Source organism: Cydia strobilella, chromosome 11 (genome assembly GCF_947568885.1).
Source record: "Cydia strobilella chromosome 11, ilCydStro3.1, whole genome shotgun sequence".
Classification (NCBI taxonomy): Eukaryota; Metazoa; Arthropoda; class Insecta; order Lepidoptera; family Tortricidae; genus Cydia; species Cydia strobilella.
This window is the reverse complement of record NC_086051.1, coordinates 13,220,803-13,242,585: the sequence shown is the minus strand read 5'-3', so window position 1 is coordinate 13,242,585 and position 21,783 is coordinate 13,220,803. Positions and strand designations below refer to the sequence as shown.

The 21,783-nt window shown below is 37.7% G+C and overlaps 1 protein-coding gene across 5 annotated transcripts in view; it reads left to right on the top strand.

Moving 5' to 3' along the window:
- Positions 1–21,783, top strand: part of LOC134745597 (supervillin-like) — a 247,688-nt gene that overhangs the window by 124,942 nt on the left and 100,963 nt on the right. For 4 of the 5 annotated variants that reach the window (XM_063679671.1, XM_063679672.1, XM_063679674.1 and 1 more), the window contains 8 exons: positions 6,374–8,786; positions 12,418–12,887; positions 13,362–13,619; positions 14,784–14,975; positions 15,302–15,637; positions 16,796–16,923; positions 17,332–17,922; positions 18,251–18,363. In XM_063679671.1, coding sequence (XP_063535741.1) covers positions 6,374–8,786; positions 12,418–12,887; positions 13,362–13,619; positions 14,784–14,975; positions 15,302–15,637; positions 16,796–16,923; positions 17,332–17,922; positions 18,251–18,363 — 4,501 coding nt within the window. The remainder of the gene's footprint in view (positions 1–6,373; positions 8,787–12,417; positions 12,888–13,361; positions 13,620–14,783; positions 14,976–15,301; positions 15,638–16,795; positions 16,924–17,331; positions 17,923–18,250; positions 18,364–21,783) is intronic. The other variant, XM_063679673.1, reaches the window with a different exon arrangement.

Here is a 21,783-nt window from a genome sequence, read left to right as displayed (position 1 = left end):
ATAGTTAGAATTTCGGACTTTTAGGGCATTCGGTACGTACATATAATTCGGTACTTATATTTTCTTACGACTTCAATACAAGATAAATTCGTTCAGTTTGATGAGTAACATAAGCATAAGCAAGGATGCATTCAAAGCATGAAGTTCAAAGGCAAATTTCAAATATTTTACTTTATGGGATCCTATTTTAGCGTCCTATGTTTTTTATGTCTTCTTTTTCTTTATGTACCTACTGTTTTGTGGCCATATACAGATGTATTTTCTTTCTCTTCCAAATATAGACAAAATAAACAGTCGAATTAAATATGTTCACAATGAATAAATTAGTGACTTGAAAGTTTTGAAATAACAGGGCGAATGTTTTTGCACATCGCTGACTTACCATTTGTAAACCCTATTCCAAAGCCATAAGATACACTTACAGACAATTTTGTGTGTTGCTGTTAGTACTATCCGACACGCATGGCGTGAAGAGTTAGCGCATTGACGTGCGATGTCATCGCCCCAGACTATACAAATAGGGGTGCGAAATGTACCGATGTAATTCGTAATTCGTGTGAAGTTTTTGCAGCTCGTTTCATTGAATTAATTAAAGACCGTATCGTTAATTATGGGTACAACTTTACTTAGTCGTATTTTTTGGGACTATATTTTTATTTAAAAATTACACATGTGTTTAATTAGTGCTTTAATAAGGTTCCATTTCATCGTGGGAGCTCGACGTAAATCATATGGTTTGGACAACATTTACCCAATCCTCCCGAGTAACAATAACGATTATGGACAAATAAGTACTACAAGTAAATTAACGGTGTACGAACAAGACCATTTTACACATTATTCGTAAAGCGAAACATAGATAGGGACATTTTATAATATTCCATCACCCTAAATTATTCAATCTACTTATATAAGACAATATAGCATGAGATGGTAGTATAGATAGTTGCCACACAGGTTGCATAGATAGCAACTGGACCGAATATGATGTCCTTTGAGGACCGCGCAGCGTGGCTAACGAGTTTTGTCTAACAACACCTTCGTCTAGACACGTACCTTGTTTAATACAAATTGTCTCACTACACGACAGTTGGTAGGAAATTCCGACTTTAATTCAGTTTTTATTTAATAATGAAAGTTCGCTTTATCAAATGATTAGAATATATCGTGGTTATTAAGAAGTTATTCTGATCAGATAGTTCAGATACCGACTGTTAAAGACTTGGCTGCATGAAGCTGATTTTTATTATATTACGTAGCTGCCATAGTAAACCCTGCCTACCTGCCTTGTACCTACCTGCCTACCTGAGTGAGTTATTTTATTATTGTATGTATGTTACTTTGTAAGGTATGTGGGCCTTGTTTGCCTGAAAATAAATTTTATTTAATTAAAATCAATTTTAAAATAAAACATGTAAAGTAACTAGTCTAACAACTGCTTTTAGTCAAAAAACACACCTACTTTCTACAAGAAAATCACAACGTAACTTTCTTACTCTTCTTTATCTGCCTTCTGATAAATTATTTTGGAACCAGTATGAAAGTCGTTTTTTTTTTAGTTTCATTAATAAAAAGTCTTACTCTTCTTGTCTCGTCTTGTCTTCTTGGTTATGCAATAACAAACCATCAACTGAATTAACGGCATCAGTAATCCTGTAGTTATAAAATTCTAGTTATTACGCTATTAGGAGTTAATAGATAGTTATTGTAATACGACCTTATATCTATCATAGTTAATAAAGGAAATTATCTGTCATTATATTTAATTTACACCTAGTCTGTAATTACTAATCTGGTTATAAAACTCATTACGGCGGCTTTCAACGTCAAGTCATTATCCTCGCATTTAATACCCAGCATTAAGTACAGTATAAAAACTTCTAGAGTACGAAAGTAACTTGATAAGCGTAATTCTAGTTGCCTATTACGGCTTTTAAAATACTTCGAAGGTTCAGCCTTCTGAAGCTTCGAAGTATTTTAAAATAATATGACAGATAAGTGTATAGGTATAGTTAACGCTATCTCTACTGAGCTCGTTCACTTACGTACTAACAATGGCATTATGTTAAACAAAAGCCATTATGTCTTTTGTGCCTGAGCGCGTGGCCTTTGTGCCTGAGGCTCCCACACAATAGCCACGCGATCAGGCACAAAAGAAATAATGGCTTTTGTTTAACAGAATGCCATTGTCAGTACAGGTAAGTGAACGAGCTCAGTAGATAGACCGCATACTATACGTAAACTTCCTACGAAACCTAGCAATTGCAATTAAAAACTGTTATTTATTATCAACTGAATAAACTGAATCTCATCAGAAAATAATGGAATTGGACAAAAACGCGCGACTGTAGATTTCTTTCTTTTAAAGTGTCATACTGTAATATTATTCTGATCTTTGATATCAGTATACCGCAGTGAGGCTTTCAGCATAATGAACACACAATTCAATGCGTATTAAGGGAAAGTTGATGAAATATTACACTGCTTTGAAACTGTATCGCCATCTTTGTACCTCATTAACATTCACAAGTGCTGCTTAATTAACTCAGAAGGTTTAATACTCAGTGAAGTTCCAATTTCGTCGGCTTGAGCATTCGCGATTATTTAAGGATATTTCGTGAAAATATTTCTTTGTCATCAAATTCCTAGGTGAAATTAAGGAAGATGTTTTTAATTAATTTTATTTATGTGAAAATTCTAAAATTGAGCTGAGGTCTTGATACCTTGCTATACAAGGGTTCTACTTCTATACCTCTCGCGTTGTTCCTTGTTGACTGAATTAAAAAATAAGGAATTGAAGAAATATGATTTTCGGTATTTTTATTCCCATACCATCATTCGACGCGAGGTTCGTATTTGTATTTGTACTTATACCTAAGTCGTTTTGTGTTTTGTTTGACATTGTTAACATTTCTGACAAGTCGTAAAGACTAGGTTTAGGTAGGACTAAGATTTTTCCTTAGGGTATCGTGTAAACAGCCCATAAAGGTCGAGTATGAGTAGGTAACCATTGTAACCAAGATGGATTCATAGACAAGGATGTCACTCGTCAGTCATTGTCTTGGAGCAAGGCTTGAATTGTGTGCTCATTATTTCAGGCTCAGTGAAATGACCACATGTTTCAATTTGTTGTAAAAATAGTGACAGTAGAATGTTGTCATATATGACCATTACAATCGGGGAAACTTGTTATTGCTCGATTCGTGTTAGTATAACACACGATTGTTCTGTACGTGTGAAAAAGGTGTTTTGATATGTACCTGTGAATGGTTTTTGAAATAATCTATTATTCGCATTCTCTACGCACTCAATGTGGTACTTTGCTTATTTTAGTTTGAACAATTATTGTACAAAAGTAACTAAGCTAAGCAAACCTATTATGGTGCGGTATTTAAAATGGATTCAGCATCGGCAAATAAGTGATACATTGATTAAGTACGTATATTATGTTTAGATATGCTTGAAAAATAAAGAAAATATCAAAATCACAATGAAATAAACTAGGAGCACATTAAGCTTTAGCAATAATTAGCTTGCAACCAGACTTCTTGGTAAGAGTTCCTGGCTCATATATTTTAAACTAAATGGTCCTGCTAGTTTAATTGTAAAAATCCTGAAAGGAATTTTCCTTAATCTTTATTGCACAATACATGAAAGTACAAATGGCAGACTTCTTGCCTTAAGGTATTCTCTACCAGTCAACCAATGGGCTAAACCAGAAAGATTAAGTAGATGCAGTGCAGTGTCTTTTAAAATAAATGAAATTGTAACCAAGACTGAGATGAATATTAAACTGTATTGATAAACTTACACATATACTTAATACAAATAGACATACACATACACCTTTATATACCTAGTGTGAATAATTACGATGACGATGAAGAAAGTTTTTCATTGTCAATTAAACGCTGGACAAAAATAATAAACAAGAATTAAACAAAGTAGGATTATTTCATTTGAATTGGAGCACAATTTAAACAATGAGAAAACTATTCATTATTTTAATTCGAAGTAATCATGCTGAAATAACTTTCACAGACTGCTAGTTCGAAGTAAAACACGAATTGTTTGTTTTATGTAATTGTTAAGTCTAGCTCGCTTAGGTCATATTTAAATGTTCAGTGTAATTTAATTATTTCGTTGTAATTGAGCAGGCCATTTTGCAGTAATAAAAGCTGCTGTTAACTTGTGGAGAAATCTGAACCAATTTCTCTAGGGTTGATTCTAATGTAGTTCAGTAAAATATATAAAATCGTCTAATTTTGAAAGGTATTTATTAGAGCAAACAAAAGGTAAGGTTGACCTTTTACGTTGACTGGCGTAGGGTAATTGCTGAGTCACGTTGTAGTCAACAAAATACCTAGAGAATCGAACAGTTCAACCCTACATTAACTGTATAATGACGTCACGGCTAACTAGGCGAATTAGGACGGAATGTAGGACAAGTCGCGTGACCCTATTAGGAAATATTTATAAGAAAAGTATACGTTTACTAAAATTTCAATAAAATTCCAGAACATTTGTCGCAATTATCGACATTATGCGACATTTCTTTCAATTTCAATTATTTTCAATTATTTATTTAATTCGAATCATTTTGATCCATATAGTGTTAGTAAGTACAACAAAACTTAAAATGAAATAAGGTTAGTGACATGCAATTACAATTCACAAAACACACACATAAATTATAAAATAAAATACAATAACAGCTAGAATAAAATCTAGGCAATCTAGATGCACCATTTCTCAACATCTGTTGCGGCCACGTGTAGACTGTTCCAGTGTTTGAGTAATGGTGCATCCATCTTACCTGCCAACGTTTTCAGGATACTATTGTTACTGCCACACAGTCTCCGCATAAGTGACGCCGATCTGTTGCGTATAAATAAAGTTATAAATATAGATTTTATTACTATTTGTATGAGATGCATGTAATTTTACCTTACTTAAGAAAATTGAGTGCCCTGACAGGGTGTCATGTACCTACCATCCTCAAACTGTAACGCCTAATGTATTATGAACATGACTGCAATACAATAAAGAATATAATCGCAAAAAAGTCGTCCGTGTGCGCCTCCGCGAACATTCCGGACGCACTACAGTGACGTGGCAGTCCCATGAGCATCCTGAAAACGTTGTTGTACTGTATTCGTAGAGCATTGTACGCTCGCTGCGTATATGTAAGAAATATGAATTTACGTTTAACGACCGTTTCGTTTAACTGCAATGACCAAAAACCGTATTCGTTTACTTTATAAGAAAAATACGTCTTCTAAATGTCATAATTTCTATCTGTTAATCGTGTAACTGTCCTTGCATGATATCGCACATTCTCGCTAAAAAAATGTCAAGTGCACTCGACTGATATCCGTAATAGAAATCATGTTGTCGCACGGAACACCACGGTCGCGGTTGAAAACCACATACCACATAGACCACAGCCTTCGACGATTCGCACGTGATTGAATCGCTTGATTCTCGCTCTTGAACATTTCAGTCTGGGCAAAGGAACTGTTTTTGTCATATAGTGTAACCCGTTCGAATTAAAAAACCGCAAATCGATGTACAGGTTAGCCGTTTGGCACACGCATACTAGAGGTCAAAACAAAATTTTTCCCGGGTTGGGGGGGGGGGGAGTGATAAAACATTATTTTTTGTACGAAAAAAAAATTTTCTTTTTCCAAAACCTATCGTGTGTGGTATCATACGAAAGGGCTTTTTGAGGCGATTCTAAAAATATATCACATCATTACATTTCGGCCATTTTTTTTAACGTAAAACAAAAAGAATTATCGAAACATACCAATTTGGGCTCCTCCGGATACGATATGGCTATAATCACGCTACAAACACGTTAGCTGCGTGCGTCAATATAGCCTCATAAAATAATCTCCAATGAAATACATATCTGTTTTATTACTGCAGGTTATATGAGCATCCTGGAATAATCTATTTGAATAATCGTTTGTCAGATGCAATGCAATAACTATTAATCAAAGGTTTATTAATGAATGGCCTTAGATTTGCATTTAGTTTTCTTCTATTTGCCTGTATGGATACTTTTTCTCGTACTTATGGGGCCATGACCGGTATTTATGTTAATCTTGCCCTGTAGGCATTCTTCTACTCACATGTATTATACAATACAACGGGCATAGCGTTTGTAACAATAGCCCCCGGTTGCCATATCGCGCGAAACGTCATGGCTATAGGCGTTTGCGCAGCTGTCAGTGAACTTGCGTTGAACAATACACTCGTGTAGGTCAATAACGTCCGCTTCCGCTCCAACTATCCAAATTATTCATGCCGCTTTAGTCTTATTTTTTTTTAAATATACAATCAAACCAGTTTTCTATGCTTGTTTCAGGAACTGTCGTGAAAACAAGAAACCGTCGATCTCTCGAAGCACCACACACCAAGACTGAAAACGCACTGCCGTCTTCCAAACTATCTCCTAAAATTAACTTTAACCTATCTTTCGGAATCAAAACCTCGCCACCAAAATCCTCTCCTCCTACCGTTTCAACTCAGAAATCGACAGAAAGGAGAAGAAGTTCTGAAACTGCCACTAAGCCTAGCTGTATACCTCTTTCCAAGAAACCTGTTGAAAAACAAACAAGAACTTCCATATCACCGATAAAACAAGAACCCAAAAAAGATAAGACGTTGAAAGTTGAAAATAAATCAAAGGCGGAGCCATTGAGACGCAAGTCCTTAAGTAAAAGCCCGGAGAAGGCAAAAAGTGATACCGAAAGTAATCGTAACGATAGAAGACATCGAGCTCAAAAAGAATATGAAAGTCTTAGTGAAAAATATCATAATTCAAAGAAAAGACTGACTAGTTTAGAGAATAAATCTTCAGGAGACACGAATGTTGCTAAAAACGCATCTTCTAGAAAGAATATATTAAATGACAATTTACAAGTTGCTAAGCCTGAGGCGAAAGTCGGAACTAGCCTAGAAAATTGCAAAGATTCTACGAAAATGTCGACTCTACATGAAACTATGATACCACACACTAGTAGCTCTAGACTTTCGCAGGAGATGGATAGCTTAGCTGCGTTGACTAAACAAACTTTAGATAGGGTTAACAAATTATCGAATAACTTAAATAGTAATAAAATAAATTTAGACTCGTCTGAGCCACGTTTTGACACAGCGTTATTTGCATCGACTTCTGAACACAAAACTAATGGTCATGCTTTCACTTTTGGTCTTACTAACGAGAAACCAACACAGAAGAGAGGTGTAACTGAAAGGTTGAGGGACATTGACACGGCAGCTCAGAGGTTGATCGACTTTGAAAAACAAAGTGCAATGTTTTCTGATCTCAATAATGATACTTCTAGTCAATTTCGCCGTCTTGATGCAACGTCGACGTCCTGTAATCATACACCTGTGTCTATTTTGAAACGAAAATCTATCAATGAAGACAGTGCAATTAATAATGCTTCTAATCACACGATTGCTTCTCCACCGGTCACATTTTCTCCGAGCGTTATCGAACCACGTCAATGTCGCTCTGACCGCCAACGACAAGGGATATTGAAGAAGCGTCGCAGCTTAGATGAATCTCAGGTCGCTATGAGGCGATCCTGCAGCCCAGAAGTATCATTCGCCGAAGACGGATCACCGGATACGAACAAACCAATATTAAAAAATCGCAGATCATCTTTAGAAGATGTTGTTAGAAACAGATCACCTGATGGACAAATACAGGGAATACTAAAGAGAAAAATGAGCAGAGAAGAAGAACACGTTAACGAGGATTTGTCTCACAGCTCCCCTGAACCGCATGGCATATTGAAACGGAAATCTAATTCTAGTTCTAGTAGCAGCACAACGTCGTCTCACGTTTCAATTGCTCAAGCAGTTTTATTGGCAGCCGCTGGCGGCGCCGAGATAGTTGATGATGACAAGGAAACTGTAAGACCAATCTTAAAGAAAAAGAGTTTTTCTGAAGAGCGGCCATGTGTCGATATACCTATTTCCGACACACCCAGGCCTATTTTGAAGAAAAAATCGGTGGAACACGAAGAATATGACTTTGAACTTCCGAAAAAGCCAATTTTGAAATCATGCAGAAAGTTGTCAGGTGATGAGGGACACACTTCTAGTTTCGATCTGAGCGAAGACGACAGAAGTTCTCGCCGGTCGTCACTCCTTAGGTCACGCACGTCAGACCATTCTGGGTCGGAATGTGAAGCTACTGTAAGGCCTATTTTAAAGCAGAGAGGTTCGAGTCTCACTAGGGAACGTAGCCAATCGCCGCGCCCACGGCTCTCATTTTGTGCGGACAACGTTGCGAACATCAGTGTCACGAATTTCAGTCGCGATGCGAACGACTTGTTGGCGGCTGGACCGCGACGCGTGTTGAATCTCTCGCTAGAGCCGGAAGAGAGCGCTAAAAATCCTTACCCGAGTGCTGTGCTGGGACGAAGAAACCTCCGACCGAAAACGAACCCTCGATCTAAAAGCTTACTTGGAGAAGTCAACGATGAACTGCTGTCGATATTAAACAATCGCCGATTAAAAGTCGATGAAAATAGTGAAAACGCACGTTTTGATCTGTGGGATCAAGAAAACTCTCAGGAAGTTGAAGGTAGTAATCCTAAACCGTTTCCTTCAATTGCCGCGCGTATAAAAAGTATGGAGCAGGCTCTTACCAAAGAGTTTTCTCCTAGAGACCAGCCTTCGACATCAAGATCAAAACAGCGCGACCGCGACCGTTACAAGACGCAGCCCATCACTGTCGAAGAAATGCGGTCTATAACTTCTAGGTATGTAAAACTGTTATTAACATTACTTTTCGAGCTTTCTGATCGCTTTACCGTAATTATTTCTGATCTTTATAATAAGAAAAATACTACATAATTTCGAAAGAATTTGAGAAAATGCCAGTCGAGTCTACACGAAACTTACCATGTCTTTCTTTATAGACGGGAATGAAGCGTTTTAAACGCTTGAATAATGTCCCGTTATACAGGAAGTATGATATGCTAACTGTTAGGAAGTAACTTTTGACACAACATAATTCATTTATTTTATATTTGTTGTGGAAAATGTGATTATAGTTCGCGTGTTGTTTACTGCCGGTAATTTTTCTTTCCCACTCGCGGCGTCCTTAATTTACGAGTTTTCTTGTGTAAAGGTGATTGTGCTGTGAAATGGTCGCTTAGCCGTTGGATGCCGAATCTTGGCCAGCTGCCATTATTTTGATGGGCACACGCGTGGCGTGGGCTGCTATCGAATGTTTTGTTCTGTAAATTTCGGGCTTGTTTGAAACTCAATGCAAATAATTACTTTAATTTTCTTCCGGGTTTCCGTTTCTTAATACATTAAGTTACGGTCGGATTCTTGTAGTAAAAGTTACAGGAGTAAATTTAAAATGTAACAAAGAGCGGAAACTAATTTCGTGCAACCGCTAGCATTATTACATTTCTCTTGCTTTAATTTTCTCGTAGAATGTACACTTTAGTTTGTTCAAGAATTTTCTATCCGATTTAGTCTTAAGATCAAAGTCGGAATGAGGGCTACCGCGTTTAATTTCGCCGCTAGGAGCGCTAGTGTAGATGAATGTCTTTTAAAATGTCAAATGCATAGAAGAGTTGGGGGTTTCAAGCTTTTTTATCGGGAATTTTCACTCCTTATTCATAATTGTGGTAAATCTTTGCCCATCTCTTCTTCTTCTTCTTTGCCATGTCCCGTTATTTGGGGTCGGCCCTCCTCGTTCGAAGGCGCCAGGTTTTTCTGTCCTGGGTTGTCGATATGTTAGTCTGCGCCCGCTCCATGTCTTTGGTAACGGTGGTAAATCTTTGCCCATCTTTGATAAATCATGGTAAACTATAGACATAGCTCAATAAATGTTAGTGGTTTAAAAAAAGTGCCAACTAAAATATATGCAAAATTAAACAGGTTGAAAAAATGGCATATTTGGACGTTAAAATACCTGTGTGTATATTAGAACGTATTAATTTTATAAAAATAAGCATAGAAGAATTTTGAGTCTGTTTTTCTGGACCTACATCTACAGTGGCGCCAACTGGTGAGCACAAAAACGGTAGCCCTCATTGGTGATCTATCAATGCCGCGCGTAATTTGTGTTAATTTGGTTTCCCGTGTTCTGATATCATCTCCGGCCAGAGAATTAGTATTGTGCTGTTTGTAGAGACCGTCAACATTAATTTTGGCCAGTTCTGTTTAATGACACCAACTGGCAATAATAAAAACTGTTTTCGTTTCATCTGTTTCCGTTATAAAACACCATGAGTTACACGTCGCGGCATAACCTTGCGGAATTGTAAGTGACATTATGTATTTATTTATCATATCACAAGCTCATTTCGCTTCTAACATTGCAACGTAAACGAAGAAAATTAATAGCACCTTAACAAGGAAGATGAGCGCTCGTAATTTCTCCATGAATATTTATCCTGTATTATATTGTCATTGACATTGTAATCGCAAGTGGAGGTAATGAAATATCTTTCTTTAATATGATCTTTTCCTCTGAATGGGGTACTTCCTCTGAATAATTTGTATAATGACTTGCTGGACACACACAAAGGGATACAATGAACCGTATTGGGATTAATGATGTTTTTCCAAGAGGATTTTTCCTGATATCTTTCAGATGAGTCACTGATGATACACTGTAATATTTGGGGCTACACAATGGTGTAGCGTTACTATAGGAGTAGGTACATAGTATTTTATGATATATATTATGGTTGCTGGAAGTTAGTCTTAGAAATAGATTTTTGTACTCATACCAGTGTAGTTTTCACTTTTGAAACTCATTTGGAACTCGGGTACCTTGTATAATATTTTAGTAACAGTATTTAAAAGTATCACATATGTTTCATACAACTTTTCACTAGTCAAAGGCAACTTAGTTTTTGCAACTAATGTATTTTACTTTTACTGCTATTAATAAGTTGTTTACCTTTTTCACTGATTTCTATTGTCTAGATCGCTTTTCTTAAAGGGTCGATACCTAAATACGTGACCTTGGAAGCCAAAGTATAAATAACTCCAAATACGAGGTGACTAATTGGTCTCCAATTCGACTGAGTTCTATGTAATGTTACGATTGAATTTTTTTTATACAATGGGATAATCGGTCTTTGGCAGCGTAATAATAATTTTATTTAATCAAAATGTGACTTTAATGAACTTTTTATAAATGTAAATGTTTTTACGAACCGGCATTGAAAACGGTTGCATTAAGAATTTATTAGTTTTTTTTTATCTACAAACAAACACCTCGTTGGAAAATAAATACATTAGTGCAGAGTACATATACATATACATAAATTTAATTTAAAATCTATCTCATCTATTTATGTGTTAATCTCGGTAGCATCCTCAGCTTTTGCACAGGGCAGGGTCTACAATTTGATAGTATGTATTAGCTGACTTAAATGTTAAATAATAGATAGCGAATAAGTTAAGTTACGTCACATTTGTTGGAAAGGACACCCACTAACCCAGTCATGTAGCCACAGTCTGCAAATTAATTAATGCGGATGCATTATATGCACTAATAATAGCCAGTATCTGCGTATTGTTCCTGACGCGCAGACTCATTAATTTATTCGTCCTAAATTAAGCCGATTGCATTAATCTCGTGCATGATTAGCATCGTGGCTAGTACTGTAGCAGAAATGGCATTTTGATGACGGAAATACACTCCAGCCGTTAGTGGGTCAAGCACTATTTCTGTACCTATCTGTTGTGTTGTGCGCATACATCAAATGTTATGACCGAACGATACGATTTCGATGCCCTTAATTACGATGAAACCGATGCAACTTGACGCAGCAGATGCATAAGCTTTGATCGTTGTTCAGAAGCTCTGCTGTAAATTTGGAATATTGTTAATTTAAAATCATTTATTTGACACCTGTTTAAAATGTACTTCCATGGCAGTGTAGTTCTATTGGTTTGAAAATCCGCTGCCCAAAGCTGGCTTTTAAAATAAGCATATGTGATTTTTTCTAGCTTCAGTTGAACTTTCAATGTCTAATGGTAATTATTTGAGAATAACGCCCTTGACAGACGTATATACGGATATTGTAATTATATCATAATAACTTGTTTAGGTAGGTTAGCTTATCAGAAAAAAAGTATCAAAAGACCTGTGTTCATGCCATTGTGTCTACATTATTAAGTCCCTTCAAACAACCACTAGTCATTAGGTGACTGAAACCCGATCGATAACTCGGGCACCGCTATCAGACGTTTATATTTAGACTATGTCAAACTTCCTTTAATCGATAGATCAGCAATGCCAATTCAAATCACTCGAGCCATAATTCGTCGATATTTACGAAGGCGTACTGAAGCGACCGTCTCTGTCTTGTGTACGGCTGTGTTCTACATTAACGCGTTTCTTTTCTCATTCTGCAGTTTGGAGCCGGGCCAAGCGAGTTTCCAAGTGTTCGGCCCCGCGGGCTGTAGTTTTCCGAGTCAGCCCGTCGAGTCCGGTGCTTCTCTGACGACCAGGAGCGCGGGAGAACCAGACCGGCCCTTTGCAAACTTCGCAACGCCACACTCGCCACCCTTCACCAGCTGCTTCAGCGTCCACAATCCTACAACATTCAACGGCTTCACCGACCCGGCCGTCAAGGACGACACCTTCGGCGAGGCCACTTTCCTAGACTTCGAAAACATTGCTGCGAACCTCGAAAGAAAGCAGTCGACCTTGGATGAGATCGAGCAGGAAGTGAACAAAGTCCAAATTGCATTAGACGAGGACAGTCGCGCCTTGGAGAACTTGGAAGACGAGCGTCAGGAAGGTGACAATTGGAGTCTGAACGTCTCTTGTGACAGTGGCGTGTATAATCGTGCATCTTCCAGAGACTCTGGCCCGCATTCAGGTCAGTGTTTCATCATTTTATGTTAATCCAAGCTTAGCTCATGCTGTATGAGGTCATATCGGTTTATTTTTACTCCGAAGTTTAGCGTAATCGGTGACTTATTTAGGAAGCGGAGCAATCAAAACTAATAGCAACAGTGTCATAAAGTATACACGAGCTAGTTCCAGCCAACGCCGGCTTGCATTAACTTGCGTTTGTTTATGTTTGTGCTTGATAATTTTAGACTTGGGGATACGCCGTTATGAATATAGGGACGGTTTTGAAAATAAACACTTTCTGTAGGTAACCTTGCACGTGCGTCGGGCCCTAGTATTTGGGTCAATGTGACATTTGACAACATTCCGTTTGTCATATCTCAGGTGTTTTGTTTCATTTTGCTTTATTTCATTTCGATCTCATTTATTCTGTATTAGTCAGTTAAAATTCATCCCGGTCAGTGAGCGTATTTTTAACCGTAGCTTTTCTAAATTCTAGGTGAAGAACTAGGCTTAATCGAGAGCCAAGAGATCAAAGAAAATCACGCAACAAACAGCAGCAACGACTGGTCTCCATCGTCCATCGAGCAGGGCCTGATCACGATGGACAGACAGAGAAAGTCGACAGAGACTGAAGGGCAGAGCCCTGAGAGTGACGATGAGAGGGAGCAGACCGGCTTTAACCTGGGGCTCGTTAAGAGCAACAGTGTTGTGGCCCGAGCAAGCATGTGGCAGCAGCTGCAGCAGCAAGCGAAAGGTAGATACAGTTTACTTTTCTATTTTTTCCCCTATGAATTCCCATTTATTGGAGTGTGACTTGTAAGCGAACGTACGCAGGTAGGTATATGCGTAGCTCAACGAGCTGTGGAATTCTGAGCTTCCCGACGTCCTTGAGACAACACGCAAGGTTTTCGCCACGCATAGTTTGGAAAGCTCTATCAAAATGACAAGAGAGTATTGCATACACGTGCCGAACGCGTCCATTTTATTTACAGCAATACGTGCAAATCATATTCGGTAAACTGAATACTAAGGTTGTGTTTGTGTTAAAGGTCTGTGATAATAGCTTTGAAAATTGAAACTGCGGAAACTATTTTTTTTATAAAAAAATGCGATGCGGTTTTTATCCTTCACGGTTTTTCAGTGTTTTCATTTTGAATGAAATGATCGACCGCTCGTGTACTGTGAAGTAGCGTATACGAATTGACGAGTCTTGGACATTATATTTTCGACATTAACTTTGCTGCGAAAGCCCTGCGTAATTTGTCATCATTTACTGGCGCGGTCTGTCCTTAAAACGGTCCATTATTCAATCACTCTGTCTCACTCAACAAAAATTACGTAGTACCTATATCAATTTCAATACAAATTCTCAACTTTCTCCTAAGGAACAGAATGGCATTTGTTTTCCCATTATATCGTAGAACAAAAGAAATTTATTATCTCTCCAAACAAATTGATTAAAATTCCACTGACAAGGGTCACATGGACTATGCTTATAGATAAAACGATGGACTGGACGTTTTCGATCCATTTGATATAGGTAGATCTTCAATTTCCGTTACACATTTATATTTTTTTAGAGAGAATTAAGAAATGTGGCTATACGAGTTCTAGTTATTGATATTTTTTATTTCGCTCAAATGCGTCCTTAGTGCCCTCCTGTATGCTTAATTTTATTCAAATCTGGGGGCAATCTTATAGAGAACGCTAATAAAAACTTAAATAACGAATGTGAATTATCACGTGGCTTTACGGTCGCATTTGACATCCCGATACATTTATTCTTATTTATTGGCGTTTGTCTTTTAACTAAAATTAATCGTAAATAGGTATTATATCGGTATTATACATTTGTAAATGGGTATTGAGTAGTTTTACCCACAAAATAGTAACTAATCATGTTTTCCGAAAATTCCAGGTACCCCAAAACCGTTGATCCGCCACAGCCGATCCAAGAACGGCATGGATGGCTCCATCTCGGATCGGTACAAAACGCAGCCCATCTCCTTCTCACCCACACAACCACCACCACCGGCCGAACCTCCGAAGGAACTGCCTTCTCTCTCTCAGTCCAAAAGCACCGCCAATGTGTTGGACAGAGACGAAGATGGTAAGCATACAACACTTTTCTTAAGTAGCCTTTGTTAGTTTTTTGTCAGATACTTAGTGTACTGCAGAAGTAAATTTTTGTTCCTATTACGTGTGTAGTTTTTTAAATTGAAATAAGTTTGTGAAATTGTCAATTCTTCTAAGTTTTTTTTATATTGGCATGTAAATTGCATTAGTTCCAAAATTTTTAAAAAGCTTCCTTTCTTTTGATTGTCGGCTGTTTCTTTTTTGCATGTCCTCGACTACTCTACTATGTGTATGTCCCGGGCTCTATCGTAAACACAAATGCACAATTAATGTATATACGCACACACTCACCGGTGGCAGCTAAGTTAGACGAGGACGACCCAGCGAAGATGTCACTCATGGAGAAGATGAAGATGTTCAACTCGAAGCTGACCCACAAACCTCCCGTGGCCGGGTTACCTAGACCTAAGGAGGAAAGAGTACCCCGGACGTCGCGACTCAAGACTATGCCAGTATTAGCCAGCCAAGTTCAAGAGGCCATGGAGCAAAACGAAAGACTGACGAAATCTTTCACACACAATGAGATCCCGCGTAACCCAGACTTCGCGTTGAAAATGGAACTGTTCAGATCAGCGAGCGCCAAGAATACGTCGCTAGAGTATCTAATGAGGCAGAACGCAAAGTTTAGGAGCTTAGGTCTGATTTTGTTCTTTTTTTGGTTCGTTGTTTTGCTTGAGTCGCTGCGATTCATGGGTACTAATCCTCGAGTTTTTGTAGTGTTAGATTTGAAGGTAAGTTGGTGATAACCTTAGTTGCATGAGGTGCCTGAGATTTTATAATAGTCTTGCGTTGGATTTCGAAGATGCTAGTTTACAGGTGTTACCTGGTTGAATGGAGGATTATGCAATATTTATACTTACTAATAGCACGTCTGCCCTGGTATGAAATAATATAATATGTAGTGGTTTTATTTTAATACGCATGTTAAACCTAGTATTTAGTACTGGACATTGTATATATCGTAGCTCGTAAATTCTGACATGTGCTCAGTTAAAAAAAAGTAATCCTGAAACCGCATAAGGTTTTCTTTCCCAAAATTAGATAAATGACATAGAGGAATTTACAAGCGCAACGACGATATCCTCTTTTAACAACCAATGTGTACTTGAAATTATATTCGGAGCCGTTAGTCATGTCCTTACTAAATCTGTTAGTCATTCTCCTTCAATAACTCATATTTTCTTGATATCACCATAAAGTATAAAAATGTACATAAACAACTTTACTGCACATTTTTCTGAGTGATGAATTTGTTTGTTAACAAAAATCTTGATTTTACGGTCGACGTCGAAAGATATTTTTCTACCATAAAGCATTGTAGTAAGCTTATAAAAGATAAATTGTATTCATATTTGTTTTTTTTTTCTAATAAGCCTCGAGTATCTTAGCAGCTTGTTTTGGCTTCACCGAAGAGATAATTGTTTATTTTTTACATTTACAGTTACAGTCTATAGTTATACCTTAATTTATGAACAAAAAATATCGGAGAAAAAGTTTAAACTGGCCTATTTCAAAAGTACAGTCAAATAATTTAATTTCTGACCCATTTTGTACCTTGTCACAGTGACAATAGTATGAGGTCTCTTTCATATTGATTGTCATTGTGACAAGGTACAAAATGGGACGGAAATTAAATTATTTGACTGTGCCTTATGGGAATATCATTAGCAAAACCAGAAGTACGGAAAATATACTGCCTATTCTCTCAAGCTCTTCGTATCTTTGACGTCGATCGTACAGATATAGCTTCAATGCTATTGCACTAAAGGTTAATTCACTTTGGCAACGTTTCAGATCTCGACGACGACTCGCCAGCGGAGCGGGCCCAGAGAATGATCACCCCGGAAGTGAGGGGCATCCTCAAGGCCGGGACGACCGTCGTGCCCAAAACTAAGACCTTGGCCAAAGGAGAAAGTTCGGAGGTGAGTTGCGTTTGATCACTATCAAGAAGTTACTGGTTGTAAAAGAAGTATAACATCGTGCCTCCTAGTTTGACAGCTAAAATATATGACGCGATTCTGTGCCATAGGTATATTCTGTTGTGACTGAATTGTCAAACGTGTTATTACAACCACAGCTAATATACGAAGCCGTACAGCGCCGTTTACATCAGCTACAGCAGTCAAGGAATTTTAATTACTACCCAGTGAAAATCTTCCTTAACCTAAGAGAGCCACTAATGATGCAAGATTCAAGTCATATAGGATATAAAATACCCCTTAAGTATTTTGTAGCGCCAACCAAATACTTCACAATATTCCCAAGGATAGTAAAACATAAGCTTGTCAAAATTTATATAATTTTAAATCTTTTTCTATTCTCAATTTCAGGGTCTTAAGGATGAAGGCATCGACAGCTCCTCCGATGACGAATCGACCGCATCCAGCGTATCTTCATCAGAAAAAAGCTGTTCGTCATCAGAGAGCTCTGACGAGATCCATGGTCCCAAGCCCAGGCGGTTCCAGAGAAAAAACAACAAACTCAAATCCTCCAGGACTGATTCTGATCTTACCAAGGTCCTTCAGGAGCCTTTCCCTAGAAAAATAGTCCCAGCAAATGACCCTAGAAAAATACAACTACCAGGAGCCAATGAACTTAAAGAGAGGTTAAGTCAGATGAACACCGAAGCTAAACCACTACTTGGCAAACTTGGCCGAAAACCATCCGTAGAAGTGAAAAGCGAAGACGAAAAACCATACAGCAGATTTGTAAAGAAAATCGAAGAACCTATACAGTTAGGTAAATTAAGGAGGCCGGAAAATAAAATGACAAGTCCGTTAAAGATGGACCTGAAACCTCCGCAGGTGCTGAAGATATCGGCTTTGAATCAGCAGGCGAAGAATAAGTTCTTCGGGTTGGAGCCGAAGAAGGAGAAGAGTATTGATGAATTGACGGCGGCGGTTAGGAAATACATTCCACCTGTAAGTATTTTTATAATTTTATTGAATGTTTCTTATGATTAAGAAAAAAATATTGTGTCCGTGTCTGTTAAATACAAGTAGTGCGTGTAAATTAGCTACACCGAAAACCGGAACATAATCAACAGTTTTCCTGTCAAAATGCTGGATGTAAACAGAGACCACCGATGTCCACTTGCTAAAAACCAGTATATTCAGTGTGATAAATCATTCATAATATATTTGAACAAATATTTGAACTTTATAACATACCAACTTTGATATTAATAAATGTTAGTAGGATACATCTGGAAACGGAGTCAGCTAAAGTAACGTTATATTTATCCGCCAGGTGAGCAAGTCCATGTCAGTGCACACCATCGAGCTGACCGGCTCCGGGAGCGACGGCGAGAGCAGCGGCGGCAGAGAGGTCCGGCACATCAACACCAGAGTGCGACATAACAGGTCAGTCTCTTATAATATAACTTCAGCTGCTTCCTTGTATTGTAGCACGGCCGATATTTCCACAACTCGACGACTAGCGCCTATTTTGGATGACGGGGTGGGAGAGTAGGCTAGTCCGGCCAGTCCTACTCCTCAAATCCTACCAAACCTTTAATGTTGAGGAGCTCAGGGAAATCTTTTGGAGATTCGAGATGTTCTGCCCTGTATGCCACTCCGCTGCATTCCGGCACCTAGTAAGAGTCTCTTTTGTCTCCGTGCACCCTCGGCATAGGCACTCTTTGTAACATCTGATATGCAAAGATGTTGTTTAAATAGTCCATGACGTGTTTTGACAGATGCTACCTTATATAACCTTACATACCTTATATAATGCTACCTTTTGTTGGATAACCCTCTGTACTCTATAAGTGACTTCATGGAATTGAATTTGTAATGATATATGTAATTTTATTTATGATTCAAATGATTTATTGTATTTTAAAAATGACATTTACTTCTTTTGTGATATTCTGTGTGTGAATTCTAAATTGCTAAGATTGACATCTATTTTTGACATGTTTTTGTTTATACATACTTATATGACGATCCTTATTGGGAGAGAAAATTATTTTAATTTATTTTGTATTTTTTAGTATGTAATGTTTGACGATCATGATAAGAAAATAAGCATAATTTTGACATTGATGCAAATTTATACTGTAATTTTTATCCTGAAATAAATAAATCTAAATCTATCTTAAAAAAAATATTTTTATTAGACATAAATAGAAAGAGATAACAGAAATAATAGTAGATATTTGTTATTTTTCTTAGTTAAGAACAGATCAGTGGCATAAGTTTTCATTCCTCTAGTTCGGAAAGTTCCCTTTCATACGTACAGCTGGGTTGAAAATAGACGAAGATTGAGATGAAACAGTTAATTGTTAACCAAGAGCTGAAAGTGACCCGTGGATCGCGAGATATTTTTGCGCTCGAAGGTAGAAAGTCAGGTTTCGCCGATTTCACCCTCGAACGAAATTTTATTTTTAGACTTTTTTTTAAACATCTTATACCATGAATACCTTACCTTCGTCCTTTATAAAAGAAATTCTACCGGCCACCCGTGTTACTTTAAGAACGATTAACCCACATTAACAACTTGTAAAAACTTTAACAACGCATTAGTGACCATTAGTATGAACTCATAGATTCATAAATAGACCTAAAGTAATACAGAGTCACGACCTGAATTATTACGCCTTTGGTTACCTTCCAGCGTATGACTAACTACCGTTTTCAAACAACTGTTTATTATGTAACTTTTATTCAACGGAAATATATGTACTATTAAAATTTTAGAAATCGTCTACGTGGCCTTGAATAAGAATGCACGTTTTAATGGTTAATGAAGCCGAAAAATAATCGAAATCGAACGCCAGTTCCATTCACCTGACTCCAATTACATGTAAAAACGTCAACGTAGATCAACTCACGATCACTACCATATCTGGCTGTTTCCCGGCATACTTCTTTTTTAAACAAACTGGTTGCTCGAATAGCTTAACCCCTTAACCGCCTACTTTAAAAGCTATTGCGTTACTTCAATTTACCACTTTTTTGTTGACTGTACCTGTTTATACTCGGCAGCGGGGTTTTTTCATAGCGTTTGATATCTAGGCAATTTATCTAGTTTAGATACTCTATACATTAATTATATTCTAGTTTTTTTAGTAAATCAAATTATGTCCTCTTTTTTTCAGACGCCGACAGTTGATAATTAAATAAATAAATTTTGATAAATTGGTGTATAGTTTCAAATTAGCTGAGTGCAACGGAATCGTATTAATAATTAGAAAAATAATATATATCCGGTTTTATATTTAGTCCATCGCTTTATACCCAATAGCCTAGTTAATTTTAAATTCCATCAACTCTCAATAGTCCTTACACGGAGCTATGCCGCCACTGGTCCGACCTGATCTCCCGCCCCCAGCCTTTACGGACGACGAAAAAGCGGAATCATTAGCAATCTGTTTGGAATCACAATGTTCACCAGGTAAAGAGCCCTGTGACCCTGATCATATTCCACTGGTGGAAGAGATGGTGGTAGATAAACTCTCTACTGCTCCATCAGATCCTCCTCCTAGACCTACTTCATTCACTGAGGACAAACGACTTATAAACAAATTAAAAGTCAAAAAAGCCCCTGGTGAGGATACGATTCCAAACAGACACCCTGGCGGGTGCTGCCTCTGCGTGCGTCCCATGACACGGGCAAGGGCAGCATCCGCTCGGTGTACCCCTTACATTTCGTTACGGTATCATAAGGTCTTCTACGTGTTGGCTTAGGCTCCACGCACGCCTCCCAAATGTCCGAAACACCATTTCTCTGCGATGGGAAAGACTAAAATTTGTTAAACCCTATTTTTTATTAGTGTTAGTTGATTCTGTGACTTTAAAACTGCTTCTAAATCTTAGATGCACAAACATAATGCCTATTGTCTTGTTTGATAAACTTAAGTTCTGAATGTAAACCTGTACGATACAATAGTATAAAACAAATAGTATCAACTTAACTTATGTCATAACATAAGTTAAGTTAATACAATGCACTTTATTCTCATTACTGCACTTAGTTCACATAATACTAACACTAATTGCATCTCAAAGAGAATAGGGTCCTATTTGCACCGTATCAGTACTCATACATTCCGTGATATTGTGATATACCAATGCCTCCATTGCCCAAAAAGCTTGTTTCGAACCAGCATCAACGCCATAACACCTAGGCCACTGCAATTTCTTGTAATATGTAACTTTGGTAGGCTAGGTTAGGCGGGGTACCTTACCTTTTTTTTTTACTTGCAACTTGCAGATAACACAAATCTAAATTTGATTTGCTTCATAAATAGTATTTTAATTTGTGACCATTCTTTCTTCACACTTCAACAGCCCTCTTCACGCAACTAATGTATTTTATCACAGTTTTACTAAACCGGTCCATTCCGGTTTCCCCACACCCATGCACAGCTTAGATCCTCCCGATACCATCCTCAGCTTGTTACAAACAAAGTAGCGTAATCTGATGGTACGAGTATTTGTTTAATATAAGGTTCTGTACTCTGTGTCGCAAATTACAGTGTTTTACCCTATCGATGCAGCGATCGTATGATACAGTCATCAGATATATCGAAGCGGCTAGGGTCCTCAAAAACATCTGAACATGCACTTTAAAGTCTTTAATGCACTTTAAATAGAGGCTTTGTTTAGATAATTGTGAACAAAGTGGCCGCTCCGTTATATCTGGCGGCTGTACTCTCTTCTAAGAAAACTCGTGGTCTAATGGTTAGTGTTAGATAGTTGAGAACTGATATTTACTTTGTCCTGTGAAATAATACGTGTTTAAATGTTACGTGACTTCCTGCTGAGATAAGTTCGATG